The following is a 23,562-nucleotide window of genomic DNA, read 5'->3' as shown; positions in this document are numbered from 1 at the left end:
ATTTTAAATGAGTTTTTTTTTTTTTTTTTTATTCAATAGCGGAATAGAACAACAGTATCCAACCTCTTAGGCGTGTGGTGCTGCACATTTCATGCAACCTCAGTGCATATGTGTCTGCTTAAACTGCATTTTAATAAGAAAAAAATGTTTTTCCTTCATATTTTACTGTGACTTACAGCGTTTAGACAGACACTGCATTTCAAATCTGCTATTCAACAAGCACCAAATAAGGGGACAATTGTTTTTCAGCTTTTCATTCATACATTACAGTGCGATACACGCATTGCATACTGTTGTATTGCGCCTTGCAATAAAAAAAAACATTTAGGGGCAAAAAAAAGTTGATTGCGGCCCTGTCCGCATATGTTACAGCGAGATACACCCATTGCATACTGTTGTATGCGCCTTGCAATAAAAAAAAACATTTAGGGGCAAAAAAAGTCGATTTCGGCCCTGTCCGCGTATGTTACAGTAAGATACACCCATTGCATACTGTTGTATTGCGCCTTGCAATTAAAAAAAACATTTAGGGGCAAAGAAAGTTGATTGCGGCCCTGTCCGCGTATGTTACAGTGAGATACACCCTATGCATACTGTTGTATTGCGCCTTGCAATAAAAAAAAAAACTTTAGGGGCAAAAAAAGTTGATTGCGGCCCTGTCCGCGTATGTTACAGTGATATACACCCATTGCATACTGCTGTATTGCGCCTTGCAATAAAAAAACTATTTAGGGGACAAAAGAGTTTATTGCTGCCCTGTCCGCATATGTTACAGTGAGATACACCCATTGCATACTGTTGTATTGCGCCTTGCAATAAAAAAAAAACATTTTGGGGCAAAAAAAGTTGATTGCGGCCCTGTCCGCGTATGGTACAGTGAGATACACCCATTGCATACTGTTGTATTGCACCTTGCAATGAAAAAAACAATTTAGGGGACAAAAAAAGTTGATTGCGGCCCTGTCTGCATATGTTACAGTGAGATACACCCATTGCATACTGTTGTATTACGCCTTGCAATACAAAAAAACTATTTAGGGGACAAAAAAAGTTGATTGCGGCCCTGTCCGCGTATGTTACAGTGAGATACACCCATTGCATATTGTTGTATTGCGCATTGCGATAAAAAAAAAACATTTAGGGGACAGAAAGATATTAAATTGAGGCTTAGTCTGTATCTGTACGTGTGAGATACACTCGTTGGATACTGTTATTCTAGTCCGCTATTCAATAAACACCCATTTAGGGAAAAAATATTAAATTGCGGCCTAGTCTGTATCTGTACGTGTGAGATACACTCGTTGGATACTGTTGTTCTATTCCGCTATTCAATAAACACCCATTTAGGGAAAAAAGATTACATTACAGCCTAGTCTGCATATGTTACAGCGCAACAAGGCACACAGGTCTCGCATGGAGGCCCAGTTACTGGTGGTGAAGTGGTGCTGTTCCGCAGAGCGACTCATGTGTGTGTGCTGCAGCTGAAACTCCACTATGGCCTGCTGCTGCTCGCACAGTCTGGCCAGCATGTGCAAGATGGAGTTCCACCTTGTGGGCACGTCACATATGAGGCGGTGAGCGCGAAGGCCGAAGTTACGCTGCAGCGCTGACAGGCGAGCAGCAGCAGGGTGAGAACGCCAAAAGTGCACACAGACTGCCCGCACTTTCTGCAGCAGCTCTGACATATCTGGGTAATTTCTAAGGAACCTCTGCACCACCAAATTCAGCACATGCGCCAGGCAAGGGATGTGTGTCAAACCGGCTAGGCCCAGAGCTGCTACAAGATTTCGCCCATTATCGCACACCACCAGGCCAGGCTTGAGGCTCACTGGCACCAATCACTCAAGCGGACTGCGGTTCAATGCCCCTCCACAACTCCTGCACGGTGAGTGGTTTTTCCCCCAAAACAGGCAAGTTTTAAAACTGCCTGCTGTTGTTTACCCCTGGCTGTGCTGAAGTTGGTGGTGAAGGTGTTACGCTGACCGGATGAGGAGGCGGTAGAGGATGAGGAAGCGGAGTAGGAGGAGTTAGGAACCGCAGGCAAACTGAAGCGCACTGCAATCCTCGGTGGTGGAAGGACATGCGCCAAACTGCCATCCGCCTCAGGCCCAGCCGCCACTGCATTTACTCAGTGTGCTGTTAGGGAGATATAACGTCCCTGACCGTGCTTACTGGTCCACGTATCCGTAGTTAGGTGGACCTTGCCACAGATGGCGTTGCACAGTGCACACCTGATTTTGTCACCCACTTGGTTGTGCAGGGAAGGGGTGGCTTGCCTGGAAAAGTAGTGGTGGCTGGGCACGACGTACTGTGGGACAGCCACTGCCATAAGGCTTTTAAAACTCTGCGTCTCCACCTGTCAGATCACTTCTTGGTAGAGGCCGAAATGCTGAGAGGGCTTCCCTTGCAGCTTGGTGCGAATCACCCCTGGAATTGGGACAGGAGGTGACGCGTCCCAAGGAGCACTGGATGCTTGTGGAGTGCAGGTAAAGGTTCACAAGGGTATCCGGAACAACTTTCAGGGCCTCCAGGGAATCAAGCAATGTGCAGGTAAAAGCCAGGCCGAGGGTCATACACAGGTATCAGTCCAAACAGGCGCCAAGACAAGGGGATTTGAGCAGAAGCAAGTCCGTTGAGCAAGCCGGGATCGGTACACTAGAAGTCAGGCAGAGGGCAAAAGAGCAGGGATGGTCACACAAGCCGAGGGTCAAACACTGGAGCAGGATCGGATGGTCAGACGAAGCCGGGGGTCAAAGCTAGGAGAGAGAGCAGACAGGTCAGGAACAAGCCGGGTTAAACTGGAATCCAGGAAGTAGCAATGCTCAGGAAACAGGAAGAGCTGAAGACAATCCAGCAATCTGATGGGCTGAGCAGAGTCCTTTTATAGGCCAGTGAATTAGTCTATGGCCTGAGTCCATTGCGGCCATGGGAAGTACTGGCAAAGTTGCCAGTTGCAGCACAGCCATTTCACTGACAATGAGTCTATGGCCTGAGTCCATTGCGGCCATTGGAAGTACTGGCGGAGTTGCCAGTTGCAGCATGGCCGTTTCTCTGACAGTGACCCCCCCAAGAGGCAGCCTCCGGATGCCCAACAGGGCCAAGCTTCCCAGGAATCTCCTGTGGAATTCCTGTACCAGCCTGGGGGCATGCAGGTTACTAGCGGGTTCCCAGGAATTGTCTTCAGGGGGGTAACCTTTCCATTTAATAAGATACTGTATGAGCTCACCCCTTCTTCGACAATCCAGAATGGTTTCCACTTCATATTCAGGTTCGCCCTCCACTGAAACTGGAGGTGGAGGCAATTCTTCCCTCCCTGGGAAGGGGCTAGAAATTGCAGGCTTAAGCAGGGAAACATGGAATACAGGATGAATTAGGTAAAGTTAGTTCGAAAGCCACAGGGTTTATCATCCTTTTGATTCTAAAAGGCCCAATAAACCTTGGTCCCAATTTTTTAGAAGGGCAAGATAGTCGTAGGTTGTTTGAGGAGAGCCACACCTTATCCCCGACCTTATACATAGGGTTTTCCTTTTTCTTGCGGTCATAATATTTCTTGTACTCCTGTTGGGCTTTGGATATGGAGTCCTGTAGCAACCGGTAGTTATTCCTGATAGTCGTTATCCGGTCTTGCACTGCAGGAACCGATGTTTCTGCGAAAGCACTGGGCAAAAAAGAAGGGTGGAACCCGTGATTCACCCAGAACGGGGTCTGGTTGGTTGCAGAATGCAGGGCGTTATTATACGCGAATTCCGCGTACGGAAGTAAAGAAACCCAGTTATCCTGGGAGCAAGTGCAAAAGAAACGTAGGTATTGTTCAAGGGTCTGGTTGGTCCTTTCCGTTTGACCATTACTCTGCGGGTGGTAGGCTGATGATAGGCATATCTCAATGGACAAGGATTTGCAAAGCTCTTTCCAGAATTTGGAGGTGAACTGGACGCCTCTGTCCAATATGTCCAATACTATACTGTCCGGGAGACCGTGTAGCCTGACCACTTCTTTAACCACTTTACCACCGGAGGACGTTGCGGTCTTACGTCTGGGCCACATTTTGCGATTCGGCACTGTGCGACTTTAACTGACAATTGCGCGGTCGTGCGACGCCGTACCCAAACTAAATTTACGTCCTTTTTTTCCCACAAACAGAGCTTTCTTTTGGTGGTATTTGATCACGTGTGCGATTTTTACTTTTTGCGCTATAAACAAAAAAAGAACGTCGATTTTGAAAAAATAACAATATTTTTCACATTTTTTATATGAAATTCCCCCCCAAAAAAATGTAAAAATCAATTTTTTTTTACATTTTTGGCCAATTTGTTTTCTGCTACCTATGTTTGGTAAAAAAAATCGCAATAAGCGTATTTTGATTGGTTTGCGCAAAAGTTATTGCGTTTACTAACTAAGGGAAAGATTTCTGTCATTTTTGGTGTTTTTTTTTTTAACGAGTAATGGCGGCGATCTGCGATTTTTTTTGCGGGACTGCGACATTGCGGCGGACAGATCGGACCCTTGACTGACATTTTTGACACTTTTGGGGGTACATTACTACAGTAATCAGTGCTATAAATATGCACTGTTACTGTAAAAATGACACTGGCAGGGAAGGGGTTAATTGTATTGGAGAGGGAGGGGTTAATGTATGCCTGGTGCTTACTAACGTGTGTGGGGGGAGGTGATTGAGTGACACAGGGATAGAGATGTACCGAACGGTTCGCCGACGAACGGTTCCCAGCGAACTTCGAACGTTCGCGTTCGCCGCTGCGGGCGAACATATGCGATGTTCGGTCCGCCTCCTATACATCATCATTGAGGCAAACTTTGACCCTGAACATCACAGTCAGCAGACACATTCCAGGCCAATCAGCATACCTCCCTCCCACACCCTCCCACCTCCTATAAATAAGCAAGGGCAGCATCCATCTTAGATCATTTCTGTGTTACTGAGAGCAGGGAAAGTGCTGGTGCTGCTGCTGCTGTTATAGCTGGGGACAGTTCCCGGTCTTGTTAGCCAGTGTTCTTGGTACACTCCTGCTGTAAGGACAGCACCCCAAAAAGCCCTTCCTAGGGCTGGTATTTGAGGGTTTTTTTTGGATATATATATATATATATATATATATCTATTGACCCCAAAAGCCCTTTTTATGAATTTTATGTTCGCGACATCACTACACAGGGATAGATCGCATGTTCAGCTATGCTGAACCCTGCAATCTGACCCTGCCTGTCACTTAGGAGATCCGCCCGCTTGTGTTTACACAAGCAGGCGGATCTCCACACTCGATCCCCGACAATCGGGGAAGAGCAGCGGCGATCGCCGCCGCTCCTCCCCTGGCCCGACTTCCGCTGTGACTGAATACAGCGGGAGCAAGCCTCCGAGAGAGGGGAATGTCTGGTGACGTAGGTCTACGTCGCCAGACGTTATCGAGCCACTTTGCCGCAGTAGAGCTTTAGTGAGCAGCGGCAAAGTGGTTAATAAACATGTTAGCTGTTTCCACGGTAGAAGGTGTGCCAATCATAGGCAAAAAGTGCGCCATCTTCGAGAGACGATCCACCACCACCAGGACAGTAGTGAAACCTTCTGAAGGTGGTAATTCCACTATAAAATCCATGGATAGTTGCTTCCAGGGCTGTTCCGGGATGGGCAATGGTCTCAACAGGCCCCAGGACCTGGTCTTAGCCCCCTTGTTACGCTGGCACGTGATACAAGAACTCACATAGGATTTACAGTCCCGAACTAAATTGGGCCACCAAAAGCGGCGCTGAATGAGTTCACATGTCTTCCTGACCCCGAAGTGCCCGGCAAGCTTGTGATCATGCAAACTCTTTAGGACCTGTAGATTGATTTGTGAAGGAACAAAAATCCTTTCTTGGAACCACAAGAATCCCCCGCGTTTTTCCAAGGAAGAGGTCCCAGGCTCGAGACATTGAACTGAGGCTTGCTAATTGCTGATTGTAGATCAGTTTGAATAAGCAAAACATTTTGAGCCGAGAGGATGGTGTTAGGTTCGGCTGTGTTTGGGGTATCTGGAAACATTCTGGACAGGGCGCCTGCCTTCCCGTTCTTGGACCCTGGCCGGTAAGTCAGATGAAAGTTAAACCGGGGGAAAGAATAAGGCCCATCGAGCTTGACGGGGTCTCAGACGTCTTGCTGTCCTGAGGTATTCCAGGTTTTTGTGGTCTGTGAATACCAAAATGGGATGAGTAGCCCCTTCCAGCAAGTATCTACACTCTTCCAAGGCACATTTGATGGCCAAGAGTTCCCGATCCCCTACATCATAGTTTCTCTCCGGAGGTGTCATCTTCCGGGAAAAGAAAGCCACAGGGTGCAGAAGAGTCTTCGGGCCTTGTCTTTGAGATAAGATTGCTCCAGTGGCTTTCTGAAGCATTCACTTCAAGCACATAAGTTAGGGTTGGATCAGGATGCTGGAGAATAGGTGCTGAGGTGAACAACGTCTTCAGTTTGTCAAAGGCCGTTTGAGATTCCTGTGACCAATGGAAGCGGACCTGTTGGCGGGTCAACTGGGTAATGGGCGAGATAATCATAGAGAACCCCTTCACGAACCTCCGATAGAAGTTAGCAAACCCCACGAAGCGTTGAACTCCTTTCTTATCACAAGGGGCTGGCCAATCGAGAATTGACTGCACTTTCTGTGGATCCATGGAAATGCCGTTTGTTGAGATAATGAGACCCAGGAATTTAATGAAGTCTTTCTCGAATTCGCATTTCTCTGGTTTCACCTAAAGTCCGTGTTTAATTAAAGTAAATAGTACCTTTTTAACATGGGTCCAGTGGAGTTCCAGAGTGGAGGAAAAAATGAGTATGTCATCTAGGTAGACAATCAGAAAGAGATCCAGGAATTCCCGAAAAATGTCATTACCTAGATGCTGGAAGGTAGCAGGGGAGTTACACAGCCCGAAAGGCATGACCAGGTATTCAAAATGGCCAAACCGCATTCTGAACGCCGTCTTCCACTCATCTCCTTTTCTAATGCGAACAAGGTTGTAAGCTCCACGGAGATCCAATTTGGTAAAGATCCGAGCTGCCTGGAAACGTTGAAACAGTTCTGGGATAAGAGGTAGAGGATACCTGTTTTTAATAGTAATTTTATTAAGCTCCTGGTAATCTACACAAGGTCTTAGTGTGCCATCCTTCTTTTCGACAAAGAATATCCCAGACCCTGCTGGTGAGGAGGAGGGGCGGATAAAACCCTTTTCCAAATTTTCGTTAATATAGATCCGGAGAGTTTCCAGCTCCTTCTCAGATAACGGGAATATCCTTCCGAAAGGAATCTTGGCTCCGGGCAGAAGTTCTACAGGGCAATCATAAGGCCTGTGAGGAGGCAGAGCTTCTGCCTTTTTTTTATCAAATACGTCCATGAATTCCTCATAAACTGCGGGGACATTTTCCGGGAGATCATGTAGTGGTCGGACGTCCAGGCAAGCAGCAGAAGTATCAGATCCCGGTAGGAAACAATGGTTCAGGCAGTAATTAGACGTGAAGGAGATCCTTCTCTTAACCCAGTCAATCTGTGGGTTGTGGGCCTGTAGCCAGGGAAGTCCTAAAATAATGAGAAACATTGGTGAGGAAAGGACGTCAAATCGGAGGAATTCCTGGTTAAGAGAATCTGTCTTGGTGAAGATGGGGCACGTCTCTTCAGTAACAGGCCCGGAACTGGGCAAAGAACCATCAGCCAGAAGATAATGGAGTCGCTGTTCCTTAGCTTGCACGGGGACACCCAGTCTTTGAGCTAAAGAACGGTCCAGAAAGCAACTACATGCCCGGAATCAACGATCGCCAGAAGCCGAATCTTCTTTTCTGCTACCTGTAGGGAGACAGGGAGAATAAGATGAGCAGGGGATGACCCGGCGATTTGACAATTCAGCAGAGGCCGTGAATAGGACTTACTGGGTCTCATAGGACAATTGTGTAGGAAGTGGCCAGATTCCCCACAATAAAGGCAGAGGTTAGCTTGACGGCGACGTTGTCTTTCCTTGGGGGTCAAGGCAGAACGGATTAGACCAATCTGCATGGGTTCTCCTTCTGATCCCCCGGAGACAGAAGGCCCAGGATGGGGTGAAGCAGCAAGTGGGACTTTCTGGAGTACCCAGGTAGGTCAGGCCCCTTGAAGGCGCTCTGAGCGTCTCTCCCGCAGGCACCTGTCTAGTTGGATTGTCAGTGAGATTAGACCTTCCAAAGACGTAGGGGTTTCTACCCGAGCTAACTCGTCCTTAAGGGCTTCAGACAATCTGTGACGATACTGGTACTTGAGTGCTGCCTCATTCCAGTCTGTATCCGCGGCCCATCTGTGGAAGTCAATGGTATAGTCCTCTACAGGACGTTTATTTTGTTGTAAGGCATGTAGGGCTGATTCAGCCGTAACAGTCCATTGGGGGTCCTCATATAACTGGGCCATGGCCTGGAAGAAGGAGTCTACAGAGTTCAATGAGGAGCTCTTTTGCTCAAGGAGGTTATGGGCCAGGTCTGGGGTTCTTCTGACAACAGAGAAATTATGAACCCTACTTTGACAGTCTCTGAAGAGAAGGTTCTGGGCTGAAGGGCTAGATACAAGAGACATGCATTCTTGAAGGATTTGAACCTTCTCCGTTCCCCACGGAAGCGTTTGGGTGTAGGTACCCTGGGTTCAGGTGGGAAAACCATAGCTGCTTGAGCAGGGCTGGCTGGTCCTTGCTGAGTGGAGGTGCCCCCGGAGCTGGTGGGAGGTTGATTGGGGTCGCAAGGAGAGGGTGCGCCAGCTAGGTTCAACACTCGACCCTCTAATTGAAAATAACCGTCCTGCAGTCTCTGGACTGTCTCTGTTAAAGGGGAGACTTGCTGACAAAGAGCCTCGAGCTGGGAAGCACCTCTGTCGGCCTCTGACATGGCTGTATTGTACTGTCAGATCACTTCTTGGTAGAGGCCGAAATGCTGAGAGGGCTTCCCTTGCAGCTCGGTGCAAATCACCCCTGGAAGTGGGACAGGAGGTGACGCGTCCCAAGGAGCACTGGATGCTTGTGGAGTGCAGGTAAAGGTTCACAAGGGTATCCGGAAAAAACTTTCAGGGCCTCCAGGGAATCAAGCAATGTGCAGGTAAAAGCCAGGTCGAGGGTCATACACAGGTATCAGTCCAAACAGGCGCCAAGACAAGGGGATTTGAGCAGAAGCAAGTCCGTTGAGCAAGCCGGGATCGGTACACTAGAAGTCAGGCAGAGGGCAAAAGAGCAGGGATGGTCACACAAGCCGAGGGTCAAACACTGGAGCAGGATCGGATGGTCAGACGAAGCCGGGGGTCAAAGCTAGGAGACAGAGCAGACAGGTCAGGAACAAGCCGGGTCAAACTGGAATCCAGGAAGTAGCAATGCTCAGGAAACAACAAGAGCTGAAGACAATCCAGCAATCTGATGGGCTGAGCAGAGTCCTTTTATAGGCCAGTGAATCCTGAGTCCATTGCGACCATTGGAAGTACTGGCGGAGTTGCCAGTTGCAGCATGGCCGTTTCTCTGACACCACCAGACGGAATGACAGCATTTCAAAGGCCAGGAATTTTGAAATGCTGGCATTCAGGGCCAGGGATCGTGGGTGGGTAGGGGGGTACTTCCTCTTCCACTCCAGTGCTTGGGATATAGAAAGCTGAACGCTTCCATGGGACATTGTGCAGATGGTTGTGTTGGTGACCCAGGTGGTGGTGTTGCTGGCAGATCCTCTGTTTGCGGAGTGGCAGGTGCCACTGTCACTACAAAGGTGGATGAATATGCCTAGACTGCAGCAGCAGAAGAGGAAGCAGGAGGAGCCAGAGACCTTTCTTGGTTTTTGAGGTGTCTACTCCACTGCAGCTCGTGCTTTGCACTTAGATGCATGGTCATGCAGGTTGTGCTCAGGTTGAGAAGGTTTATACCTCACTTCAGGCTCTGATTGCACAGCGTGCAAACCACTCGTGTCCTGTCATCAGCACATTGTCTGAAGAACTGCCACGCTAGTGAACTCCTGTGAGCTGGCTTTGGTGTGCTCGGTCCCTTGCTGCGTTGGGCAGTAGCAGGCGTAGTGTCTAGGGCACGGCCGCTCCGCTTTTGCACCCTGCTCCCTCTTCTGCTGTGCTGGTGCGACCACCGCCTCTTCCTCCAAACCACTCAGGTCACCTGCATGATGTTCATTCCATGTGAGGTCGAGGACCTCATCATCCTCCACATCATCTTCCACGCAGTCTTCACCCCTGCAACCCTTGTCAGTCTCCACAATTCGGAATTCCACAGCAGTTGGCACCTGTGTTTCGTCATTATCTGAGACGTGCTGCGATGGTCCTCCCATGTACTCATCTTGAGACATAAGTGGTTGGGCATCGGTGCACTCAATCTCTTCGACTTCTGGGGCAGGGCTAGGTGAATGGCCCTGGGAAACCATGCTAACAGAGTCATCAAAAAGAAGAAGAGACGGGGGCGGAGCTACCGCGGACGTGTATGGCCGCATGATCTGAGAGCTCCTGCACAGGACCAGGGAAATCTCATCTACGGAGTCGCCTACTACCGCTAAAACACACCGACAGATCGGCGGTGGCCCCGTGAATACAGCGGCAATGTCCCGGAGGCAGCGCGATCCCCCTAAACTTAAAAAGCTTACCACATTCTTCCCTCCAGCGGCGGGTCGATCCAGCCAATATGGCGCCCACTCCTCTCTTCACAGGGACGCTGCCAGCGCCCTGGCTGCAGCAGCTCTGCTCAAGGACTCCCAGCACACTGCGGATGAGGATCCCGATCACCGCTCAGGTCAGTCCACCCCATCCACTCAAAGTCCTGCTAAAAGCAAGCAGAGACGATCCACTTCAAACCTAACAGGGGATCAGGCACATGGCGGGGGATGGGCAGAAGACCTGCCTGCAATGGACACACAGATCCCAGATCCTATAGCAGCATTCCCAACCACGGGACAGCCTATAACAGACACAGCCTTAAAGGACATTGTGATGCTGCTGCGATCTTCCCTACAGGCTGACCTAGTTGCAGGATTGAGGGATTGCAGGAGGAACATACACGTGGTGGAATCTAGAGTGGATCAAGTGGAAGAACAGATGACAGATTTTGCCACATCGTTTAACACAATGGTAGATGCACATACGTCCCAGGCCGATGATATTTCCTGGATTAAGTCCAAGTTAGCAGACCTTGAGGACCGGTCACGCCGAAGTAACCTGAAAATTCGCGGCATCCCAGAAACAGTTTCCTCGAATCAACTCCCGCACTTCGCAAAAGACCTGTTTCTGGCTGCTGTACCAGGATTTACCCCTGCGGATGTCACTATTGACCGTATTCACCGCATCCCCAAACCTCCCCATCTGCCTACAGATGTTCCAAGAGATGTGCTGCTTAAAATGCACTACTATCAAGCAAAAGAAGGCATTCTTCATGCATTTAAACTAAAAGACCAACTGCCCGAACAAGCGAAGAACTTTCAAGTTTTTCCCGACTTCTCCCGCTTCACAATGCAACAACCTAATGACCGTCACCAAGGCCCTGCGCAACCATGACATCCCCTACAAGTGGAAATATCCGGCAAGTCTGCTTATCACTAAAGATAACACTACCAAAATAGTGCACACCTTGGAAGCCGGACTAAAGCTCCTGCGCACCTGGGATATCATCCCTCCTCAACGCCCTGTGACCGCGCCACCTCAAAAAGCGAACACCTCGCTGGGCTGGTCCAGACCCCCTACGGATCACAGCAACAAACCCTGAAGACATCAAAATGACTTTATCATACTCAACGACCTTCCCTGGTCCGATGCACTGGTACTCACCACCGTATCTTACCCTGTTACATGTTGCAGGTTACCCTGCTCGAATCCCTTCTCAGGAATTCTATTTTTTACGCCCTCCTATGGGCCTTTTGGTTGCTCTCGTTGGAGCGTGTTTCGATTAACATGCAGCGTTCATCTTTCGATTTTCCCTGACTCTTATGACAACATATTACACCTGTATTTCCACTTCCCAGTGTACTTCGTTCAGGAACGACTCTCCTATCTTGCTTGTCCTTTCTCCCAGACCTGGACCTCATCGCCTCCCATGTTGAAATGTCACCTGTATCCAGTACAATTCTCAGCTCTTAACACATCCCGCCTGCTGACCACATCTCCTCTGATCCCTCTCCCATGGGATTGAAGATTTTATCCATTAACTCCAATGGACTCAACCACCCGGCCAAAAGAAGGACTTTGTGGAAGAAAGCCATCTCCCAGAAAGCTGACATTTTAGTAGCTCAGGAAACGCACTTTCAGGCGGACGCATCTCCCTACTGTCAACACCGGAACTTTCCCCACATCTTCCTTGCCTCTGCCTCTGTTAAGAAGAACGGTATCCTGGTGGCAGTTAGAGACTTAGTGGTGTTTACCCTCAAGTCGTCCCATCTCGACCCGGAGGGTAGATATATCATCCTGATCTGTGTTATTGATAATGTGCTCTTGACATTGGTATGTTTGTATGCACCTAATTCTAAACAAATGCTCTTTATACGCAAGCTCCTCAAAAAGGCTCTGGCGTTAAGGGAAGGTCACCTCCTCCTGTGTGGGGACTTTAACTTACCCCCAGACCCGCGGGTCGATACCACCTCAGGGTGTAGCAGACGCCCGACTGGCTTGGGTAGTCTGCTGCGCCGTGAGGAGCTATTTGACGCCTGGAGATGCTTCCATGCGGAAGAGAAAGATTTTACCTTTTTCTCGACCCGCCATAGATCTTATTCCCGTATTGATCTCTTTATATTGGACTCTTGGTTGTTACACCACACATCAGAGACTAACATCCATGATATCTCCTGGTCGGACCATGCGGCCATTTCCATAACACTCCAACAGGGGAAGCCTGGTTCGGGATTCTCCACTTGGAGGTGTGACAATAGATTGCTCCAGCTCCAACAATATTCCTCCACGATCCAAGACCACCTGCAAACCTTCTTCCAGACCAATGACGATCCAAATATCTCACCTCAAATATTATGGAATGCCCACAAAGCCTTTATTAGAGGTATGTTAATACAACTTAAGGCCAGGGACGGGAGGACACATAAGTCGTCCATAGACTCCTTGTTGGTTGAAATCCGCAAACTGGAGGCCTCCAATAAGGCCTCTCCTACAGACGCAATTTCAGCCACCCTCACCAGACTTCGTCACGATCTACGTCTCCTTTTGATCCGAGACCATGACAAAGCCATGAGGTCCCTTAAACTGCTGTTTTACTCCCAACATAACAAAGCCGGGAAATTCTTGGCTAATCGCCTGAAAGCGCGGAAAGCCAAGAGTAGAATTCCTCACATCATCCACCCGTTTACCAAACAAAAATTATTAAAACCCCAAGAAATAGCGGACGCTTTCTCGGATTATTACGGAGCATTGTATAACCTGAAAGAGGACCCCACGTGCACCACCCCCTCCGACTCAGATATACTGTCTTTCCTGTCAGAGATAAAACTCCCCTCACTGACTGATGCACAACTTATGACACTAAACTCGCCCGTTTCCCTTGATGAAATTTCCCACACTATTGGCAAACTTCCCAATGACAAATCCCCCGGACCAGACGGTTTTACTAACGAGTACTTTAAACAATTCCAAGACATCCTGTCCCCGTTCATGCTTCGCTTATACCAATCAATTTCCCAGTCAGGCTCCTTCCCCCCGGAAATGCTTCAAGCACACATAGTAGCCCTACCTAAACCTGGCAAAACCCCGGACACACCAGCGAATTTCCGCCCGATATCCCTGCTAAATGCAGACGTAAAAATTTACGCTAAAATTATTGCAATCCGTCTCTCCGCAATTCTTCCCTCCTTAATAAATCCCGACCAATTAGGCTTCATGACCAACAGACAGGCGGCAGATGCCACAAGCCGAGTTATCAACTTAATTCACTATGCAGAACTGACAAAAACACCCTCCTTTCTCCTATCCATCGATGCCGAAAAGGCGTTTGATAGGGTCTATTGGAGATACATGCACTTGGTGCTGGAGAGGTTTGGATTCTCAGGCCTGATACTATCAGCCATTATGGCTCTGTATTCTCACCCATCTGCCCAAGTTTTTGTCTCGGGCATGATTTCCAAGCCATTCTCCATCACTAACGGCACACGCCAAGGCTGCCCGCTATCTCCAAGCATATTTAATCTGATGATGGAACCATTAGCAGAACGGATCAGATCCCACCCCCACATTTCGGGGTTTCGTATTAAAGGAGTCTCCCATAAGATAACCCTTTTTGCTGACGATGTCATTTTATCCGTTACCAACCCCACAGTGTCCATGCCCTTCTTACACAGACTACTTGCGGACTTCTCTTCCATTTCATATTACAAGGTGAATTTCACCAAATCACTCATCCTTAATCTGGGGGTACAACCACATGCTAGACAACATATGGAATCAAACTTCCCATATATATGGACCGACCGGGATATATCCTATCTAGGTCTGAAGCTGACCCCTTCAGTTGCATCGCTAGCGGAAGCTAACTATAAACCCCTACTGTCGGACATTCAAACAGACCTGGCCAAAAAACCCTATCAGGATCTCTCCTGGCTAGGGAAATTGGCGGCATTTAAAATGATGACCCTTCCCAAAATCCTTTACATATTCCGCACCCTTCCTGTCCCCATTCCGCCAACAATACTCAAGTCCCTTAATCGGGTACTTAAACAATACATTTGGCAAGGGAAGCACCCCAGGTGCTCGTGGACCCATCTTACTAAACACAAACGGGTAGGGGGGACAGGCATGATACAGCTACAAGACTACTTTTTAGCATCACAACTCACGCAACTGCCTTCGTGGTTCCCCGAAAACCCCGACATACATTGGTCCCACATAGAAGCCTCATTTAGCAAAGTGGACCGCCTTTACCTCCTATTACAAGCAGACAGCTGGAAACCTCAAAATGGGCCAGACTTACTAATCTCAACTAAAACATCCCTTGCTGCATGGAAAGAACTATGTAAACACACGGATGTCAAGGAAGCCCACTATAAACCAAAACTACCCATACGATTACTAGATATCTTGATCCCCTGTATGTCCACCTCTAAGTGGAGAGACAGGGACATACACTGGATTGATGATCTCTATATAGACAACCATCTGAAAACGTTCCCTTCCCTCACCCAACAATACCACCTGCCAAAAACGGAGCTCTATAACTACAATCGCATATCCTCGTTCCTGACCAGGAATCCACCACCTGCCATTACCATTCCATATAAAGTATACCGGTTCTTCACCGATCCCAACGGGTCCACCAAAGGCATAACCTTTTTCTATAATATGTTTAACGCCAAAACTTCCTTCCTTAAAACCAACCCCATGATCAAGTGGGAAACTGATCTCCAAAGGACCTTCTCCTCTCAACAGTGGATGCGAGCCTTCCGGCACTCCTATGGAGTGTCGAAATGCACCAACCACTGGGAGCTGTCACAGAAAATCCTGTCCCACTGGTACTTTACTCCATATAGGCTGTCCCAATTCTACAAAACCCATTCCCCGCTCTGCTGGCGGGATTGTGGTCAAGTAGGCAATCTATACCATATTCTGTGGACATGCAAAAACCTATCCAGCTTCTGGAACCAAACCTTCGGCCTTATCTCCTCTGTAGCGCAAACACACATCTCGCCAAACCCAGCTATGGCACTCCTTACACTGGACATTGATCTCATCCCCAATAAGGCTAGATGGGTGGTGTCACATATACTACTGGCCGCTAGGGCCACCATCACCAGGAGATGGAAAAACACAGAAGCTCCGAATCTATCGGAAGTCGTGGCTTCAGTGCGGACCACCTTTGAATTTGAAAAGTCACTGGCGATGAGATCCCAGTCCTTACCATTACTTAACAAACACTGGGAACTATGGACCAAATGGAATGATAAATAATTGTATGTTTCAAGTTGACATTCCCCTCTCTCTTTCGATATGTTTTCTCATATATCACTTGTTGTCTTTATAACTTCCCTCATGTTATACTTTGTAACGCTGACTGCATTTCTTGTACATGTTGTTTAAAATCAATAAAAATTATTTGAAAAAAAAAAAAAAAGAAGAAGAGACTGCCGCATGACTTGGGGCTCAGACTGCTTGGCTGATTTGCAAGGGGGTGATGTGAAAGATTGAGGGACATCGGCTGCAGGTGCCAACTCTGACCATTCAGCAGAAGACTGGGTGGGAGACAATGTGAAGGAACTGGAGGCACTGTCAGCAACCCAATCTACTATCGCCTGTACTTGTTCTGGCCTCAACATTTGTAGAGGCACATTAGGCCCTGCCAAATACTGCTGTAAGGTTCTGTCGCCTACTCGCAGCTGAGAAAGGTGTATCACATGTGCGTGTAGCTGCCACAGATCGACCACGTCCTCTCCTTGCAACAGGAGCTCCACCAGCAGCACCACCACCCAGCACTAACATGGTGGAGCAGTATGTGTGCACACGCCTAGACGTACTGAATGACGGGTCTGCCCCCTTCAACTTCTGGGTCTCCATATAGCCAATGGCCAGTGTATTATCTGAACGTGTATTTAGCACGGCTGGGGGCCAATGTGGACAAGCTCACGTTCATTAAAATGAACTAGGCATGGATCCCACAGGACTTGTCCGTACCTTGTGCAGAATAGACATGTATACCGGCCTTACCCAGCCATTGTTGGATTTGATCTTTCTTACTCTTTTGAGGTGTACCCGAATTAAAAAAAAAATGTAATTAAAAACCAAAACAAGTGTTGGCTACCTCGTCCTCCTCCTCCACTGCCGCCGCTTCCACCTACACCGCCATATCCTCTGCCACCTCAACCTCCTACTCCATATGGGCCTCGTCCTCCTCCTACATCAATCAAGATGATTATTTTTTATTTTTCTGTTTTTTATGTTATTTTAAGCTATTTCCCTATCCACATTTGTTTGCAGAGCACTTGCCATGCTCTTAAGATGATTTTGCTGCCATTTGCAGCCCTCTAGCCCTTTCCATGTTTGTTTTAGAGGCATTTTAGTGCTCAAAAGTTCGGGTCTCCATTGACTTCAATGGGGTTCGGGATCGGGACAAAGTTCGGGTTAAGATCGGGTCATGAACCCGGACTATTTTTTCAAGTTCGGTCGAACCCGCCGAACTCGAACATCCAGCTGTTCGCTCAACTCTAGTTATAACCCTCCTGTACTCTATCCAAAATCAAAAAAAAGTTTTGACTTCAGTTCTACTTTAATTACCAGTCATAGGTTCTTTATTATTAATATTTTTGTCACCTTTGATTTTGAACAGAGCAGCTTATTTTCTGAATTTCCGAAAAAAAATGTTGTGCAGATATTAATCAGATTTACAATTTTAAAAGTAAAGAATTACAAAAAAAAAATCTGATATTATTGCAAATAATAACAGTTAGCTACTATCAACTTTAAAATAAAAAGAGTCAGAATCCTGCTGCAAATGCTACTGCATGGGCACTATGGTTACGAAGCAGTGTAACTCTGAAATGCTAATACAGAATACATCTGGTAGATTCTCCTATACTAGAAATGGTTCTATCTTGCTTACCAACAAGATCCACATACTTCACTCTCCCTCCCTTAAACACAGTCCACAACACAAGAGATGGAAACCAGTAATGTGTGCTGGGTTTTTAAATTAATTCATTTCCAATGCACTTCACTTCAATGTAGTCAGTGGGAAAGCTGTTGCTGGGTCAGTCAAGATGTTAGGAATTATGGGGGGGGGTCCCATCAATTTCACAAAAACACAGTTGGATTAATTATTTTTAAAATCTGACTCATGTGTGATTGGTTCCATATTGGTAAGGACATTTGTAAGAGTCAGCAAACTTTCTAAAAGGCTGCCGACAATACCTTATTTCTACAGATGTGAGAGTAAAACATTACACTGCCTCCAGTAGTGTAAATGGAAGCAAGACAGAATGAGCCATACCACACTCTGTATCAGGGATTTCTAGCAGCTACAAAACCCACTGCTTTTGTTTCTCTAATAAGCTGTAACTAGTTGAAATACTTTTCTATGCAGCTACAATCGCTAGTGTGCCATAATCATCTGCAGCTTTAGCTAGCTTTATATGCTGCAAAAAGTTATTTGCATTTTCATCGACTATAGTTAATTTGTTTTTTCCTAGCAAAAATAAAGATTAAGCGGGCATTTCTGTAGCTCCTACAAAATTGCCCAGGGGTCAACTCTGTACAGGTTTACTCTAAATAACACCTTGATCTATAGATAGCTTTATCTATAAATACTATGAGGAAAACAGCTAGTTAGGTTCTAAATACTCACCAGAGATAAGCTGCAAGTAGCTGTTGTTTAAATGTTTACTTTCGGACTTTAATTCAGCATCACCATTCGGTCCTAATTTCTGATTTCCTAAATATAGAGCTCTAAATTTCTGTTGAATATCAAGGCCAACTTTAAAATACATCGGAAAAAAAAAAAATTAGTATTGATCGATATTACATAAGAAACGGTTTCTAACTTTAGACTTTATAAATAGAGAATTTACTATATGAAAAAGCACCAATGAAAAGTTAAAGGTGGTAACACCTGATTATGTACAGTATGTACGTTGTGCTTGTGGTTCTGAAGCCTTAATATTTTTTTACCTTAACCACTTCTGGACCGGAAAGGCTTTCCCCCTAACTTTTTAGCGGAGCTACGACATTGGGGCAGACAGATCGGACACCTAATTGACATTTTTTTTACACTTTTGGGGGGACCAGTGATATTGCTACATTAATCAGTGCTAAAAATATGCACTGTTACATTAGACACTGGCAGTGAAGGGGTTAACACCAGGGGTGAGCAAAGGGTTAAATGTGTTCCTAGGGGATGCTTTTTAACTGTGGGGGACGGGGCTTACTGCATGAACACAGAGACCTGTGTTCCTAAATAAGAGGAACACAGGATCCCTGTGTTCATAACTGACAGAACAGCGGTCTGTCATGTTTACAACGGCAGACTGCTGTTCTGTCTCCACGGGGAGAGATCGCGGATGCCCAGGTGCAACCGCAGGCTGCCGGACCTGCTGATTGGCTCCCCCTGTAGCCAATCGTCGCATGACCCCCAACTAGCAGTTACGTCGTTTCGCAGGACAGAGCCGACTTGCCGCAGTATAAGTACTGCTGGTGTTCGACAAGTGGTTAATCCATTCCTTGCATTAGAGTAAAAAATTTTTATGAATCAGTATCCCCCCCCCCTTTTTACTTACTTGAGCCCTCATTCCAGCGCTGCTCATGTCTGCAGCTTTTCTCTCCCCTCACTTCCTTGTCTTACAGGCTTTGCAGAGCCAGTGGAAACCATTGGCTATATGGGTTCCAGTGGCGTACCAACGGGGGGTGCGGGGGGGCGGCCCACCCCGGGTGCCACTTACTGGGGGGGTGTCAGGCCGGTGTCCTGCCCGAATCTCAGTGTGAAGGCAGCTGCAGTGTCAGATCCTTCAGTCCACGCTGCTAGCGGGGGGGGGGGGGGGGCGGAGCTGCGGCGGGAAAAAGGTGAGTGCCCAAGTGTGTGTGTTGCATAGGGGGGGTGGGGCAGCTGCATATGGAGGAATTGATCTTTCCATATTCCTCCTGCAGCTGCCGAATGCCTGATTCTCCTCCTCTCCCTCCTGCAGGCATTCAGTGGCTGCAGGAGGAATAGGGACCGATCGATTCCTCTATATGCAGCTGCCCCATCCCCCTCCTATACAACTTATTTTGCTTGCCCCCCCAGTGCTCTCCAGCCCTCCCCCTCAGTGCTCTTAATCCCCCCCCAGTGCTCTTAACCCCCCTCAGTGCTCTTATCTCCCCCCCGGTGCCCTTAACCCCCCCTCAGTGCTCTTAACCCCCCCCCAGTGATCTTAACCCCCCAGTGATCTTAACCCCCCCTTAGTGCTCTTAGCCTCCCTAGTGCTCTTTAGCCCCCCCCTGCTCTTTAGCCCTTCTGATGCTCATCATCTCCCCACAGTGCTTTTCATCTCCCCCCCATGCTCTCTGGCTCCCCCAGTGCTCTCCAACCCCCTGTGCTCCCTGGCTCCCCCCTCAGTTATTTCCACTTCCCCCCAGTGCTCTCCAGTAACCCCCCTCCCTCCGTGCTCTCCATCCCCCTGGTTTTCCCTGCCCGCGTCCGCAGTCTCTGACCATCTCTTGTATCATGTCCTCAGTCTCTGACCATCTCCTGTATCATGTCCTCAGTCTCTGACCATCTCCTGTATCATATCTTCAGTCTCTGACCATCTCCTGTATCATGTCCTCAGTCTCTGACCATCTCCTGTATCATGTCCTCAGTCTCTGACCATCTCTTGTATCATGTCTGCAGTCTCTGACCATCTCCTTTAGGAAGTCTCCAATCTCTTACTCAAACTTAAACACATTGCTAATAATATTAGCTACCTGTTTATGCCAAAGTTAGGACTATGCAGGGGAGGCAGAGAGTGCAAAAGGGGGAAATGTGATTAGAGAGACGGGGGGGGGGGTAGACTGCAAGGGGCACTGTGATGGGCGGGGGCTGTGAAATGTGTGCAATAAATATTTTTGAAAGCATTACAAATTTTTGTGGGTGTTTTTACATTTTAAAGTTGGGGGAGGTGCCAGATATAGGATCTGCCCCGGGTGCGAAATGCTCTAGGTATGCCACTGATGGGTTACCTGTAAGGAAATCGAGTCACCCGAAGACTGGAGCCAGAGAGAACAGTAAAGCATGCACAGCAATAAAAGAAAAAATAATCTGAAAACAAAGTTAAGTGTTAAGGTCTACAGCAATATACTGTATGTGTTTTTCTTTTTAAAGGGGTTCCAAACTCAAAAGGGTTTTTGCCCTAAAGGATTCTCTGCTTTACGTTGAAAAACCTTTCACTGCATGTTTACTCACCCAGCCATTGCTAAACACTTGCCTGAGCCATAGGCTCCTGCTGCTGTCAGTCAAATTCTGTGAGGAGTAGGGGTGTGTGTAAGTGACTGCTCTGTGCAAAACAATTGACATAGAGCAAATAAGTATAACACAAGGCCAGATCTAGCCTGTCTTCCAATCTGTGTAACTGCCTGTCTGTACAGTAAGAACAGGCATAATGCCAACAATGTATGTGAGTCACTGACAGTCTGTCATACAGTGTGACAGATGCAAGGAATGAGTAATCCCTGTTCACTCTGCTCTCTTCTGTACCATTTGTCAAGACCTGGAATTAACACCTGACAGGCAGTGCAGAAGTGGTGCAGGTTTGAGCAGGGAATGCCATATGTATTAGACTGTGATTAGAGTAAATGCCCCCTTATAACAGGTGTCCCTTCTTATATCAGGAGTCTTCATCTGAGCCCCACTTTAAATGACAGTCCCCATCAGAGTGCTCCCTTACATCAATTATCCTAACACAGTTCCCCTTACATCAGCTGTCTGCATCAGTTTCCTCTTATATCAACGGTCCCATCAGTGGACCATCTTACATTGACTACGCTCGTCAGAGTGCCCCTTACAACAAATGTCCCCATCAGAACATCCCCTTTTAGCAATTGCCCCCATCAGACTAACTTATGGATTAGTGGAAACACTCTCAGAGTTCTGTGGGGATGCAACTGAAATCTGGGGGGGGTCATAGCCCGACCTAGCACATCCCTAGATCTGGGCCTGGTAAAACATTTTTTATTTTAATAAAAAAAAAATCTTTAAAATTTGATTTAAATTAACCACTTCAATACCGAGCACTTTCAATTTTGAATGACAATTGCGCGGTCATGCAACACTGTACCTAAACCAAATTTATGTAATTTTTTTCCCACAAATAGAGCTTTCTTTTGGTGATATTTGATCACCGCAAGGTTTTTTCTTTTTTGCTAAAACAAATAAAAAAATTTTTTTGTTTATGTTATACAATTTTGTAAATAGATACGTTTTTTCCTGCACTGATGAGGCCGCACTGACAGGCACTGATGAGGAGGCACTGATGGGGTGGCACTAATATGTGGCACTGATAGCCAGCACTGATAGGCAGCACTGATGGGCACTGATATGTGGCACTGATATGCAGCATTGGTGGGCACTGATAGGTGGCACTGCTGGGCACTGATAGGCGGCATTGATGGGCACTGATAGGTGGTACTGATGGGCACTGATAGAGAGCATATGACGCCGTCATATGACGTCCGGTCAGGATAATGCAACTACCTTCCCGTTGTCAATCGCCTATAGGGTGGGCGGGAAGTGGTAAATGTTTAATACCACTTAGCTCTGATTCACATTGATGCTACTTTGAAATCGTGCTTATTCACTTGAAATAGCAGGATTTCAAAGTAGCAGGTCAGCGCGATTTCAGGTGCTCCTTAAAAGACATCTGTGCGGCTTCATAAACAGATATCTATTGAAGTTGCACCTGAAATCGGCAAAAGTAGTGCAGGAACTACTTTTGCAGATCCGTGTGGCACCGCAAAGTCGGCGTCGCACTTATTGGAAGTGTGCCATTGCCGGCAATAGGCAAATCACTCCACTTGACTCATGTCAAGGAGGGCTTAAAGTGATTGCAAAGTTTTTTTTTCTTTTTAAATAATAAACATGTTATACTTACCTGCTCTGTGCAGGGGATTTGCAAAGAGCAGCCCCGATTTTTCTTTTCTGGGGTGCCCCCACAGGGAGCCGCTTTTCATTGGGGCACCAGTGCAGCACGCTCACGAGTCCTGCTGCTGTGTTCATGGATACAGACAGCAGGACTCAGCCTCGCCCCTGGCTCCTGTGTCACTGGATTTGATTGACAGCAGCGAGCAGCTGAAGCAGAAAAGGTGTTTCACCTTAATGCATAGAATGCATTAAGGTGAAAAACCACGGGACTTTACAACTCCTTTAAGCAAACCTGTAGCAAATAAAAAAGAGCTAAGATATCCATTGCAGCAAATGACTACTGATACATTATTTTTCATTCAGCTCCGCCTAATGTTGCCTTGAAATCTCTCCATTTTTTCATAGTGAAAAAGAAACATACCCTCTGCACTACCTCACAATGCAATGCCTGAACAACATCAGCCACCCAGAAAATTGTCACAAGAGGTGATGATTATGCAAATAGTGATTATAAGAAAGTCATTATTTCCATAGCCACTTCATTAGGACTTTAGGCAGAGCTGGAGGAAAAACTTGGTCAAATTAGCATATACAGTATCTCGCAAAAGTGAGTACACCCCTCACATTTTTTGTAAATATTTTATTATATCTTTTCATGTGACAACACTTAAGAAATTACACTTTGCTACAATGTAAAGTAGCATGTGTACAGCTTGTATATCAGTGTCAATTTGCTGTCCCCTCAAAAAAACACACAGCCATTAATGTCTAAATCGCCGGCAACAAAAGTGAGTACACCCCTAAGTGAAAATGTTTAAATTGGGCCGAATTAGCCATTTTCTCTCCCCGGTGTCATGTGACTCATTAATCTTACAAGGTCTCAGGTATGAATGGGGGGCAGGCGTGTAAAATTTGGTGTTATCGCTCTCACTCTCTCATACTGGTCACTGGAAGTTCAACATGGCACCTCATGGCAAAGAACTCTCTGAGGATCTGAAAAAAAGAATTGTTGCTCTAAATAAAGATGGCCTAGGCTATAAGAAG

At 47.1% G+C, this 23,562-nt stretch overlaps 1 protein-coding gene across 1 annotated transcript in view; it reads right to left on the bottom strand.

Annotated features, from left to right (window-relative positions):
- Positions 1-23,562, bottom strand: part of HFM1 (helicase for meiosis 1) — a gene marked incomplete at its 5' end in the record, with an annotated part of 582,583 nt that overhangs the window by 171,666 nt on the left and 387,355 nt on the right. Inside the window, one exon of the mRNA XM_082266347.1 lies at positions 18,277-18,405. Within this exon, the coding sequence (XP_082122473.1) occupies positions 18,277-18,405 (129 nt within the window). The remainder of the gene's footprint in view (positions 1-18,276; positions 18,406-23,562) is intronic.

Source organism: Pelophylax lessonae (genome assembly GCF_965119305.1).
Source record: "Pelophylax lessonae genome assembly, chromosome: 8".
Lineage (NCBI taxonomy): Eukaryota > Metazoa > Chordata > Amphibia > Anura > Ranidae > Pelophylax > Pelophylax lessonae.
Note: the sequence above shows the minus strand (reverse complement) of the source record. Positions and strands in the feature narration are given on the sequence as shown.